The 13,829-nt window shown below is 47.6% G+C and overlaps 1 protein-coding gene across 1 annotated transcript; it reads left to right on the forward strand.

Annotated features, from left to right (window-relative positions):
- Nucleotides 1-812: 812 nt before the first annotated feature.
- Nucleotides 813-13,444, forward strand: LOC143838835 (uncharacterized). The gene is made up of 7 exons (XM_077340743.1): nucleotides 813-942; nucleotides 2,890-3,003; nucleotides 3,847-3,993; nucleotides 4,697-4,840; nucleotides 9,126-9,260; nucleotides 10,154-10,312; nucleotides 11,692-13,444. Exons 1-7 carry the CDS (start codon nucleotides 894-896, stop codon nucleotides 13,188-13,190), a joined length of 2,247 nt encoding a protein of 748 aa, XP_077196858.1. The 5' UTR covers nucleotides 813-893; the 3' UTR covers nucleotides 13,191-13,444.
- Nucleotides 13,445-13,829: the final 385 nt, after the last annotated feature.

Consider the following 13,829-nt stretch of genomic DNA (forward strand, 5'->3'; position numbering starts at 1 on the left):
AACCACATGGTGGGGTACTTTGAGATAACAGAGAGTTATCTATCTATCTATCTATCTATCTATCTATCTGTCTGTCTGTCTGTCTGTCTGTCTGTCTGTCTGTCTGTCTGTCTGTCACCTACCTACCTTCCTACCTTCCTACCTACCTGCCTGTCTGCCTGCCTGCCTGTCTGCCTGTCTGTCTGTCTGTCTGTCTGTCTATCTATCTATCTATCTATCTATCTATCTATCTATCTATCTATCTATCTATCTATCTATCTATCTATCTATCTATCTATCTATTTACGCCCTCCTCGAAGGCTCAGGGCAGTTTACATAGGAACAAAGAACAGTACATAAAACAATACATATAATTGGTCCAAATTTATTCAGGTAGCTTGATGCCTGAGCTGGGAATATGAAACCTGGTTTCCCCAATCCTATCCTGAGAATTGCTCCTCCACCCCCACTTTGGCACTCTTTTCAGCCTTTCTCCTTCTCTCTGGCATGGTTTCTCCCCTCTTTCCTCTCTCTGCCTTGGCCAGCTTTTCTTTCTCTACCGGATGGATCAGATTCCTGAGACGTGACGCCAACCTTCTTCTCGTCTCTCCTTCGGGATGCTCCCAGCGGCTCTGAAATCCCAGCTGTGACTCACCTTGATACCGGGTGGGTCCCATCCAGCGTGTGTCCTGGTGTTGTTTTCTCTCACAGGTTAATTAGGACTATCTCCTTCCACCCATTGGGAAAGGAGGCGGATCCTGGACAGAGACCAATTGAGACACCTTGCTTGAGGCTGGGCCCTATGGAAAGGAAGGCTTGGGAGTGGAAGTTTACGAAGTTATGACAGGCAGTGCTTGACAGCTGGTCTCGAAGAGGGGAAAGGACACCGAGGGGGAACTTAGAGGTGCCTCAAGATGGCCAAGGTTCTGGCAGTTTCGCTGCTATTCGTCCTCCTAAGCCAAGGTAAAGATAAACTCAAGGATGCATGGTCTGTTGTGGATAGGATGTTATTTATTGTTACTCTTGGGGATATGCAGAAATTTCACAAATCCGTTTGCTTTCCAAGTTCCTCGGTTGTTTCATTCAAAGTGGGGCCTGCAAATTTATTCTGATTTCCTCCTCCCCCCATAAACTTGGCGACAGTCTAGAGATTTTCCTAATGCTCCTTGAGGTATTTTACTGCACTTTTCAAAGAAAATTCTTCTGGGCTTCTGCCAAAATACCTCAGACAGTGATTTGCTCCAGATGTTTACATCCGGCGACATTTCCGTGGCACTTCTCAATGTGGCATCCTGTTCTTAACCTTGTTTACTCCTTAGTCCTGTTGATGTAAGTGGAAACTGCTCCCAAGGAAGAATTTATGAATTGCTGCCTTGGCAGGCAATTTACCGGCATGAACATTGAGCAAAAATTACAATGGATAACTAAAGCAAGGCATGAAGCATCTGTTGCCTCACAGATACCTCCTGGTCTTTCACCCTGCCTTGGACTCCAGAAACAGAGATGGTAGCAATCTTTTATGGCCTGGTGGTCCAATATTGGCAGAACTCAGAAGCAAAGTGGGTCAACCCTGGATAATATTTGGATGGGAGACTTCAAGGAATACCAAAATTGTTCAACAGAGGCAGGCAGTGATGAATCGTCTCTGACTATCTCTTGCCCATGAAATCCAATGGGGTCACCATGAATCAATTGTGACTTGTCCACAAAACAGAAACAAAATGCAAGGCTGATGGGATCCATTTGGGGTTTTGGGATCACAACTGGAATTCTTTCTCAGCTGTAATATATCAAAGCTGATGACAAGGCTGTTTTGTGTGTGCTTTTACAGAAGCAAGGAGCAGCTATTAAGACTCTCTGCTGTCTCCAACTCCTGATGTGTAGGTATTTAGTCTGCTTGAGCCAGCCATAGGGGCTTGCAATGTGTTTTCTTCGTAACAATCTTTTAAGCTTGTGTTTTCTTCGTAACTATCTTTTACTGTGCTTCAGTAAGGAGATTGAGGTAGATTGATTGATTTTATTTAAATACAGCATAAAGCCTGCTGCTCTGAAATAGACTGAAGTAGATGAATATGATATCTATTGGCAAATAATCTTTCCTAGTAAAGATTCCCTCTTTTAAACCTTAAAGCCCTGTGAGTCTTGATCTGTGTCTCTTCCACAAAGGTAACTAATAACTGCAAACTTTCAAACCACTCTGTTACTCTGCAGCTTTATTTCTCTGGAGGCACTCAGGACCAAGCCAAGTCCAAAAGTTTGAACATTAAGGAATGAGCAAGCAAGCAGAATCAATCTTGCAAATTGAAATGCCAGAAATAGTACCTGTGGCTTGCAATGGAATGGTTTCATAAGGAGGAGCTTGCTGGCAAGAGACATCATTCCAAGGCAGTCCTTAAGGGCTAGGCGGATTGCCAACTTTAATCGTGATGGCAGGTTTGGGGCTTTGACTGCTCTTTGACAGACAAAAAGACAAACAGACAGACAGACAGACAGACAGACAGACAGACAGACAGGCATCTACCTGGTGTTGCTTTCACAATCAACCTCTCCCCATGGGGGGGGATGGGTTTCCGAATTGAATGTTTGCCTGTCCATCGAGCTACAGCAGGAATTGGATGTCTATTCTAGTGCTACTGAAGATGTGTAAATGTAGAGTAGAAGCTAAGGTAGACTGGGGAGCCCAGGTTCAAATCCTGACTCTGCCACAAGGATTTCTCACTTTCTCTGAGCCTAACCTACCTCACAGGATTGTTGTAAGGGTACAAAGCAGAGCATAATCCCTTTGCGGGATAGGAGAGAGAAAAAATATTTATTTTAATTAAAATATTTCAATGCATGCCTGTCTCCCAGGCATATGAGTACCCAATATACCTTACAATAATAATGTCTTCACAATGAATTCTCTTCTAGCTTTTTGCCTGCAGTGCAATACGTGCCAAGGAGAATATGACTGCGTTGGAGAAATCGTCACGTGCAAAGACCCCTGGGCCAGCTGCACCACCTCTGTCCGCAAGGCTTCAGTTTGTACGTACGATCTGCAGACGCTTGAAGGCCTTCCTTGTAAAGGATCATTTCTTCTGCAAACAGATTTAAAAAAAATGGAAGCAGCCATGTTCGACAACTGAAGGGGGGAGGGCTGAATGCAAACAGGAGCTGTTGGTAGGTTGCCAGATGGTTTCAACAAAAGTACAGGACATACTGGATAAACAAAACTTGTTGGCCAATCGATAGAGTTTCTGGCAAATCCTTTGTTGCCTTTGGGTAGCTCTAGGGATCACCGGGAACTCAATGGTTATAATTTCCTGTAACCTGGCAAACCTACTGCTGATTGGTGGATTTGGTTCTTTTCAAACCTTGCTGAATGCAGTGAAGAACAAGCAGACAGGGGATCCCCACTTTATCAAGCTGCAGAGGAAGGGAAAAGTGCATGCACGGATCTTGTCTGTGGAGGCTCTAGGCCAGGGGTAGTCAAACTGCGGCCCTCCAAATGTCCATGGACTACTATTCCCATGAGCCCCCTGCCAGCATTCGCTGGCAGGGGGCTCATGGGAATTGTAGTCCATGGACATCTGGAGGTCCGCAGTTTGACTACCCGTGCTCTAGGCTTACCTAATTAGAGCATACTGGACATTTATATTCCAGTATTTTCTCAATGTAATTATTGAGCAATGTGACAGCACAGGCCCGCTGTAGCACTGCAAGCCTAATTCTGCTTTGCCCACCCCCTAGCTAGCTGGTTGCCACCTCCTGGAGCAAACATGTCAACAGCTTGGAACATGGGGAGAAAAAGAAATCCAGATCTGTGCTCCAGGTAGTGGGGATGAGTTAGTAACAAGGCACCACCTGAACGATATCTTTGTTTTCCAGCATTCATGGACTTCCAGACGATTAAAAAAGGCTGTGCCCGCCAGCTGTACCCGCATCAATCCGTCTCCCTGAATTCACATATGATGTCTCTTTCATATCAGTCGAGGTTCTGCTCTGAGGACAGATGTAACAATGAGACCTATTTTGGTGAGTCCTTTTGCTGGCACCCAGAACTGAAATGAGAAGGGAGGGGTTCCGTTCAGACACAACTGAGATTTTTAAGATGAGTGAGCAGGTGAAATTTCTCAGGGAAGGTCATGGCACGTTGAAGTTATCACACAGATTCATCTACTGTAGAATCCCAAAAAGGTATGAAAGGGTTGGGCTGAGATGAAGGCATTTGTAGACATCAAGGGCTTTCCAGCATTCTCTCTTTCCTCGTGTGTTTCTATTGTTTCAGGGTCCCCCCACTCCATTCCACACATGTTTTAGAATCATAGAATCCTAGAGTGGGAAGGGGTCATCCAGGCCATCTAGTCCTACCCCATGCTCAATGCAGGATCAGCCTAAAGCAACCAGGATACTGAATTGTCCAGCTGCTGCTTGAAGACCACCAGTGAGGGGGAGGTCCCCACAGGCAGCCCATCCCACTGCTGAACTAAACTCATAGAATCCTAGAGTGGGAAGGGGCCATCGAGGCCATCTTGTCCAACCCCCTGCTCAATGCAGGATCAGTTGAAAGCATCCAGGATACTCAAATGTCCAGCCGCTGCTTGAAGACTGCCAGTGAGGGGGAGTTCACCACCTCCCTAGGCAGCCCATCCCACTGCTAAACTAGGCTCATAGAATCCTGGAGTGGGGAAGGGTCCATCCAGGCCATCTAGTTCATCCCCTGTCTGTCTCTCTGCAGTCTCCCATCGACCCCCTGCCAACCACATGCGCTGCCACACCTGTGCCACCCAGGGCCCGTGGTGCCCCGAAGGTGCCCGCAGTCAGATCAGCTGTGTGGGGGACCAGGATCAATGTGTGAATCTTGATGTCACCGGGAACACGGGTAAGTAGGAGGGACAACAATGGGATTTCTGGGATAAGAGATAGGACAGAGGAGGTGGCAGGAAAGGGCTGAATGGCAGTCCATTTTGGGAGGAGAGGAGCTGTCAAGGGCAGCTGGATAGGGGTGGATCAGCCATACTTGTATAGCTTGAATTATCAGCCGTGTTTGACATGGTCAGTCATGTTATTGGCCTTGCCGGGGCTGGAATTTGGGGAGCAGCCCTTCAATGACAGAGGGTGGCAATGGGGGAGTGGGGCAGTGGGGGAGATGCTGTCATGCCTGTAATGGGTAAGCTAATGGGTAAGCCGGCAGCTTCCCACCGACCCCACAGCTCCTGTTGCCCCCACACCGACGGGCCTCCACCCCACCACCTTCTGGGCTGGGAGGTGGGTGAGGGGGCAGGAGACCTTTCTGTGCCTCCGGTGGCCTGCCCCCACCCCTGCTTTTCTTCCGCTAGCGCCTGCTGTCTTTAATACTGCATCGGTTTTCCAGGCTAGTCAAATAAATAAATAATTGTTGGGTAGAAAGTAGAGACATGCTTGGTGGAACTAGAAAGACAGGATGGAGTTTATCATTTATTTTTATAGCCTCTACATCCAAAAGCTGTCCAAATCGTCCAGGTTTTCCAGGGCATGAGAAAACGTTTTGCTCTTTTGCCCCCTCTAGTGGCTGATTCAAAATTACATCAATTTATGTCCAGCATATGAGCCTCTTGTGGCGCAGAGTGGTAAGGCAACCGTCTGAAAGCTTTGCCCATGAGGCTGGGAGTTCAATCCCAGCAGCCGGCTCAAGGTTGATTCAGCCTTCCATCCTTCCGAGGTCGGTAAAATGAGTACCCAGCTTGCTGGGGGGTAAACGGTAATGACTGGGGAAGGCACTGGCAAACCACCCCGTATTGAGTCTGCCATGAAAACGCTGGAGGGCGTCACCCCAAGGGTCAGACATGACTCGGTGCTTGCACAGGGGATACCTTTACCTTTACCTTATGTCCAGCATAGCTCTGTGTGATTTGATTCTAGACATAATGTAATATCAAATCAACCACTACAAGCTGTAAAACACATGTCGGACAGACACCCCACCTCTCAAACAGAAGGAACTCACAAATGAGGGAACTGAACAGAACAGATTGCTGACATCCAAAACTAAAAGGGTTGCCAGTTACAGGTTGGAAAATATCCTGGAGAGGTGGAGATATGGCCTGAACTAGCCAGGAATTAAGGAGGAGAGCTCAGCAGGATGTAACGCCACCACGTCCAAAGCAGCCATTTTCTCCAAGGGAACTGAACTCTGTAATCTGGAGCTCACTTGGAATTCTGAGAGATCTGCAATCCACACTTGAAAATCAGCAGTGCTACCGTTAACACTCCCCATCTTGGCACACCGAGCCACAGCAATGCTACCACCACACAGTGTGGCGAGATGAGGAATGTCCTTGGTATGAAGTCAGCATTCCCTTCCCTGCTGAAGTTCTTCAACTGAGGGCAAAAGATTGGCTTTGCTGGCCTTCCATAATACCTTAGAATCATAGAATCATAGAGTTGGAAGGGACCACATAGGCCATCTAGTCCAACCCCCTGCTCAACGCAGGATCAGCCCTAAGCATCCTAAAGCATCCAAGAAAAGTGTGTATCCAACCTTTGCTTGAAGACTGCCAGTGAGGGGGAGCTCACCACCTCCTTAGGCAGCCTATTCCACTGATGAATTACTCTGACTATGAATTTTTTTTCCTGATATCTAGCCTATATCATTGTACTTGTAGTTTAAACCCATTACTGCGTGTCCTCTCCTCTGCAGCCAACGGAAACAGCATCCTGCCCTCCTCCAAGTGACAACCTTTCAAATACTTAAAGAGGGCTATCATGTCCCCTCTCAACCTCCTTTTCTCCAGGCTGAACATTCCCAAATCCCTTAACCTATCTTCATAGGGCTTGGCAATTTTTTTTGCCTCCCAGCCACCTTCATAGAGCCAGATTTGATTGGCTATGTGATTTTCTGACGTGCTTCATACAAGTCCCCTCATTGGTTGGGATCACTCCCAAACATGGGAATTTGGAGACTCTTGGGAAGGCGCCTTCCCTTTGATGAGCATTTTTGACGATCAAAATTCTTTAGGTTGTAAAAAAGAGATGCACCAGTCTTTGGTTTAGCTAAAAGCAAGCCTTGATTTTTAATTCTAAATGTGATACTGTTTCCAAACAATGATGGAAATATGCCCTCTGCACATGCTCTGAGGCACTTCCTCTTAATATATTCTTGCTCGCAATGTTGCAAATAGATTCTGTGGTTGAGCCAGGAATGTCATAACACAAATTAATATTGGATCTTTGGTTAATATAGCAGATTTTGCCCAGTCATAGAAGCAGGTTACTGAGTGCAGTAAATAAATCTCCCAAAAAGTATTTTGTCAAAAAAAAAGACCCTTAAATCTATCCAGCTAGATTCAATTCAAATTCAGATTTTGCCCAGTCATAGAAGCATGTTACTGAGCACAGTAAATAAATCTCCCAAAAAGTAATTTGCAAAAAAAAAAAAAAAAGATAAACTTAACTCTATCCAGCTAGATTCAATTCATATTCAGGTTTCCCTTAAAAAGAACATAGAGAAGTCTAAACTAAAGAAGACTCCCCTTATCACAAATAGGCATGTGCAAAAAACAAACAAACTATAGCCAGTATTTTCAGGTTCAGGTATATTGGGCACAAAAAATATCAGCATTTGTGGAGATTCCCAAATCCCGATAGTGCTGTGGTACTAGCATTCAGAGAATATTCTGGAAAGCAATTTTTTGCCTCCCAGCCACTAAATTCACTGAGATCTATTTAAATGCCATCAAACAGCTAATCTTACAGAGAGTAGTCTCTCCACAGGATCTTGGGCTCTGCTATTGGGCCTGGTTTGAACTGCCCCCATGCTGCAGAGCTCACTGGATTGCAGCTATTCCAGCAGTCCCTTTTGCTTCCTTTCCTTTGGAAGGGGGGAGTGAAAGGGAGTGTTTAAATGGCTGCTGGCCATTTAAACTTAACTGCTGATCAGTAGAGCAGTCAATCTGTCAAGTTTAAATGGTTGATGAATCAAAGTTAGCAGTGAGATTTGCTCTTGTTGAAACCACCATAGCATTTGCCTTCTCTAGGTAAGAAATCCTGACCTCCCCACAGGGGAATGCCCCATTTTCCAAAGTCATTTCTATTATTCATTGACATTTTGGGAAAGGCCAGCCTCCCTTGACCTACTTCCTCAGTATGTGCCACACCTGTAATAAGCACCCATGCATGAAGCTCCTGGGACATTGTGCTCTTAATAAATAATATCTTATAACACTTTCCTATTTAACAAGCCTTAAAATGACTGTGTAAACTAGTAGGAGGCGAGTTTTGATCCTGGAACACATTGCTCTGTTTGTGAGCAGTCTAGCAGAAGATCTGGGCTTAAAGGTTGAGTGAGTACAGGAGGATAGACTTTGTAGCCTCTATTCCTAGAGATTAGGGGGGGGGCAGAGTTTGGGGAGTTAGGAGTCTGGGGAAGGGAAGAATCTTAGCAGGGATGTGATGTTTTAGAGCCCACCCCTTTGAAGCTGCCATTTCTTCCAGAACTGATCCCTATAGTCCAGGGGTGGCCAAACTGTGGCTCTCTAGATGTTTGTGGACTACAATTCCCATGGGCCCCTGCCAGCATGAACTACATGGATGGCCAACATGGCAGAGGCTCATGGGAATTGTAGTCCACAGTTTGGCAACCCCTGTGTATAGTCAGGTGTAATTCCAGGAGAACTCTAGACCTGACCTGGATGTTGGTCACTTTGCTGGCTCTCCTCTTCTGCTTGTTTACATGGATGCAGCTGTTTACATGGTAGCCCATGTAGGAGTTGGAGAGGTGCTGCATCCATGGGTATATGGGACCCCTGCTTTGTCTGTTGAAATATGCAACATCTGTTGCATACGAACAATGTCCTACAGGGGCAGTGGAAGAGATGTGTATTTAGCATAGTTTGATTAGGAACTTCCTGGTTTTTTTTTTCTAATACATTCCTCCTGTGTCCTGATTGATTCAGTTGGAGATTGAAGTGGAATACACTTCCTCCCTGCTTGCCTCCAGAACAACAGACAGAACAGTTAGTCAGTTAGGAGTGGACTGACTCTCTCTCTCTCTCTCCCTCTCTCTTTTATTTCTTTCCAAAGTTGTTCCTCTTCTAAATAAAATAGTCCTATTATTTTAAGCAGCTCTACCTCTTTTTACACATTTAAGCTCAGCCAACAATATCAACCCTGTCCTGTGATCCCTGCAGGTCAGCTTGCCAACATGAAGCTACGGGGGTGCGCCAACCTCCCGAGTTGCCAGGACACGCTGAGCTTCTACTCGGGCTCCCGTACCATCCACGCCAGCTGCTGTGACACGCCGCTCTGCAACAGCTTCACGCCAGGCAAGCAACCCTCTGACTTGGACACGGGGTAGCGGAGAGGATCTTGTGCCAGCACTCCTTCTGGCATGCATTTTTCAGCCCTGGTATCCATAGGACTCTCCTCCAACACCATATGTCAAACAAACTTGTGTCCTTCCTGTTGCCTCTCTTCATTGTCAGGAAAATATAGGCATCCCTTAAGTACCTGGCTTCTCCTTTAAAACGACTGGTTGAGCAGGGGAGCCAGGTTTGAATAGCAGTGAGGAGAACTTCTGTGTATTTAAGACATTGTGTAATGTAGTCATTCTCAACAGAGGTCCTAGGGCCCCATGGGGGGGAGGGGGCTGGCACATTTGAAGGGGGGCAAAGATTGAAAAATGTCAGAAGGGGAATCCAAAGAGTTTATGGCAGGCCTGGAAACTGATCTGATGAAATACCTATTTTGTCACATAAGCTGTCATCAATTAGAAGGGGGAAAAAGAGTTGGTTTTTATACCCCCCTTTAAGAGAAGGGGACTCTAAATGGCTTGCGATCGCCTTCCCTTTCTCTCCCCACAGCAGGCACCCTCTAAGGCAGGAGTAGTCAACCTGTGGTCCTCCAGATGTCCATGGACTACAATTCCCATGAGCCCCTGCCAGCATTTGCTGGCAGGGGCTCATGGGAATTGCAGTCCATGGACATCTGGAGGACCACAGGTTGACTACCCCTGCTCTAAGGGATAACCCTCAGTCAGCCAGTCATGTCCTCTGCCTCTAGTTAAACTGCCTAAGGAGTTCATAGTCTGACAAAGAGTGCTTGCACTCGAAAGCTCATACCTTGAATAAATCTTTGTTGGTCTTAAAGGCGCTACTGGACTCTGATTTTATTGTGCCTCAAGGCCGCTTCTCTGACTTCACCCTCGTCTTCCTTCCAGATTTGCACCTGCAGAGCCAGGCAACCAACGGCCTAGAGTGCTACAGCTGTGCAGATGGGGATGGCAGAGAGTCCGGATGCTCCGACACAACCCCCTCGACGGTGCAGTGCACTGGCCTCCATAACATGTGCCTGGAAGGGATCGGCAAGAGCCGCAAAGGTGAGTGTGGAACTGCACGGCTCCCTAGCTGGGCAAAGATGCCTTCACAAGACATTCCCGGACACTGTGTCCAGAGGAGACATTGGGAGACAGAGCCACAGATTCCATGGAGAGAGTTCTTGGCATGTTCATCCCTTACCTGGATAGCCCAGGCAAGCCTGATCCCGAGTCATTTCAGAAGCTAAGCAGGGCTGACTCTGACTAGTATTTGGATGGGAGACCTCCAAGGTTTTGGGTGGTAGTCCAACGAACACTAGGGATCATGAAGCAGAGGCAGGAAATGGCAGACCACCTCCAAGTGGCCCGTGCCTGGCTACCAGACGAACCTTGGATCTCTTGGCTAGGCTACACATGCTACTCACACAGACCTGCCCTTAGCTATAGTCAAGAAGTTACAGCTGGTGCAGAATGCGGCTGCACAATTCCTTACAAAGTACCTGTGGAGGGCCCATATCCAACCTGCCCTCCATCAGCTACATTGGCTATCAGTGAAGTTCTAAATCAAGGTGTTGGCATCAAACTTCAAGGCCCTGTGTACCTATGGGACTGCCTTTCCCAGTATGTCCCCCAAAGAGAGCTATAATCTGCAAATACAAATCTGCTGGTGATCCCTGGCCCTAGAGAAATCTGGTTGGCCACAACCAAAACCAGAGCTTCCTTGGTCTTGGCTGCTGTCTGGTGGAATGAGCTACCAACTGAGACCAAAAGTTCCATAGGGCTGGTAAAATGGTCCTCTTCCACCCTGCTCATGGTTGAGGCCAGGATAAATGGAGGAATAACTATGGGTTTCCCATCTGACGTCCCCTCCGATTATGCCAGCTCTTCCCTGTGCTTTGGGTGGTTCTCCTGCTATAGTCTCTGAAGAGTTTCTAAGTAGGGAAGAGTCTGCACTTACTTTCTTTATTCCATTGTCAATCCTGTTGAATTCAGATCGCTTTGAACTCGGATCTTCCTCTCCCCCCCCCCTCCCCATTGAAACAGGAAAGTCTTCTGCACGTGGTTAGGGTAGTCCGGAAGGTGGGGGGAGCCAAGCTTTCTTTCTTTTCTGTTGACTTTTCTGTGGACTGTTGAGTGTCTTTCCAGTTGGCCTGCACGCTTTACTCCCTGAACGCACAGGGCCCCCATTGACCGCCTCTTACCTATTGTGAGCTGAAATCCTGGATCTGACCCTGAATTCAGATCATCTTCCCCACTGCTGCTCCTCTTTCTGGACCTCCCCTGCTCCCAAACCCCAGGTGGTAATGGTAATTGAGCTGCAGAAGTTCCTTCCAAGAGACCAAGTCTCATAGAGCAGGGCTTTTCTATGACCTGGAAGGCCTATCGTCCCAATATGCTTGTGGCCCTTGAAATACTGATCTTTCCCTCTTCTCTACCCGCAGGCCATAAGGATCTGGGCATTATGACCTTCAAAGGGTGTGCGTCCGAAGCCATGTGCCATAGTTCTCTTCTGGCCTTAGTGCAGGAGATCGATGATGCTGAAATCCTGTGTTGCCAAGGCAACCTCTGCAACACACGCATTGTGAACGGTGTGGTGACGGAATTTAGAGTCTCTGACGAGTCTCCTGACCTCTCTGAGGATGAAGAGTGCTCAGCTACCGCTGCCTCCACACCTGGCAATGCAGCAAGCCCTGCCTGTGGCTACAAGAATGAGGAAGACGAAGCAGTCCCATCTCCTGGGAGCCATGCCAGTAATAAGACATCAACGGTGGACCACAATGACATCCTTGCAGACAACACGACGGGCCATGAAAACAATACCACTGCAGGCAACCCTGTGACAACTTCCCTTCACCCTGGTGAAGTCGCTGTGGATGAGCAAGAGTTCTATGATGACTTGTTTACTGGCTATTATGAGGTTGAGACAGCCTCTCCTATAGGTGATACAGCGTCTGAACACCACGCAACAGGTGGCTCCCCATCTACCACGAACTTGGACAGGAACAACTTGCCAGGAGCTGGCAACACCTCATCCAGCAATCACGGCAACGTTGTTGTGCTGGTCCCCATCATAGTTCCCAAGAGGAATGTGACAGCTACCACCACTTTGTCCTCCTCCTCCTTCTCCTTTGAAGCAACCAACACCAATGACGTTGTGGGAGCAGCCCACGATGACGATGTAGAGTGTGAGGAGGAAGAAAAAGACATCAGCCCTAGGGAGCATTTCACAGCTTACAAAGAGCATCAAGGTGCATCCACACAGTCCCCACGAAGCACTGTTGTCCTAGGTGGTGACCATTCCAACACTGGTGTCTTCACCACAGAGAGACATGGGTCTACTCACTCTCCTGCAACAGGTACTGCAGAAAGCACCAATGTAGGCCACAGCCATTTTGTCCACTCCCAGGGCACCACTTCCAAACACAGCCCACGTCCTGGACTTTCAGGGCCAAGCAGCCCTGGAGCCACCAACGTAGTTGCCACAGGTGGTGAGAACTTCGTAGCTGGTGGCAGCACACCTCCAGCCAACACCGTTCTTCCCATCCCCTATATTACGACCAAGGAGAATGACACTTTTGCCACTGGCTCAGCCAACCCCTCTATGACTGACGCCAGTGTGCCTGCTGCCAACAACAACCCTGACAGAGAGGCCCTGGTTTCAGGCAGTGAAGTGGGCACTTCCCGTCCCAAGAACAAGATCCCTTGCAAGCGGCCAGGAACTCCAAGGCAACCAGGTGTGAACTTGATGTCCTCACCTGAAGCTGAGAAACAGGTCATGGGAGACAGCACCTCTTGGAACAACGCCGACCACCCACAGCGCAGCGTGCCTGGCAAAACCCACTTTCCAGACAAAACCAACCCCTACAGTGGTGCCTTTGGCCTAGCCACCAATTTGGGGTTATTTTCCCTCACCCTCTTCCTGGCTGCTCTGTTACACTGAGCTCCCCTGGACCACTTTGTGAGCATCTTGAATTTGATGAGTCCTGATTCTCAGTTCCATTATTGACATAGTCTCGTTCCCTTTTTTAAGTGAAAGGAGGGTTTACACCCAGGTAGGGTGTTCTGGATCCTAAGATGACCTTAAACCCAGAAACGTGAGGGTTCTAACTCAAGGCATTAAACCAGGATACCTGGAATTTGTACAAGAATATGGGTTTGGTGTGGGACAGAATAAACGTGCATCTGTGTCATTGAATAGAATCTCAGCCTTGTTCTGTAGGAATGAGAATATAACTCTCTGCTTTTCGCCGAAAAGAGAGTTTCCATTCAATAAGCTGTTTTCAGGAGGTGGCCATATTGCTGGAGATAGATAGATCCAATGAAATATACCCAAAGGATGCTTGACCCCTAATATGGTGGTGCTAGTCCATTGCTGTGTACATGCCCACCCCAGGCCCCTCCCCTTCCCACCCCCTCCAGGCTCATCATTGCCCATCTGGGGAACGGGTGGGTGGGTCAACTGGACTATATATAGTCATATCACCCAATAAAAGTTTAACAAACTGAAACAAATATATTAAAAATCAATTAACTCCCATCCATTTGGGAAACCCTTCCAGGACCGTCAAGAAACCCCAGG

The sequence above is a fragment of the Paroedura picta genome, chromosome 5, assembly GCF_049243985.1.
Source record: "Paroedura picta isolate Pp20150507F chromosome 5, Ppicta_v3.0, whole genome shotgun sequence".
In the NCBI taxonomy this organism is placed as follows: domain Eukaryota; kingdom Metazoa; phylum Chordata; class Lepidosauria; order Squamata; family Gekkonidae; genus Paroedura; species Paroedura picta.

What these genes read in the sequence shown, in the direction of transcription:
- LOC143838835 (XM_077340743.1), top strand. Translation starts at nt 894, where the DNA reads ATGGCCAAGGTTCTGGCAGTTTCGCTGCTATTCGTCCTCCTAAGCCAA. An exon ending in TAACAATGAGACCTATTTTG is followed by an intron (nt 3,994 to 4,696) that starts GTGAGTCCTTTT and finishes GTCTCTCTGCAG; the next exon opens with TCTCCCATCGACCCCCTGCC. An exon ending in TGATGTCACCGGGAACACGG is followed by an intron (nt 4,841 to 9,125) that starts GTAAGTAGGAGG and finishes TGATCCCTGCAG; the next exon opens with GTCAGCTTGCCAACATGAAG.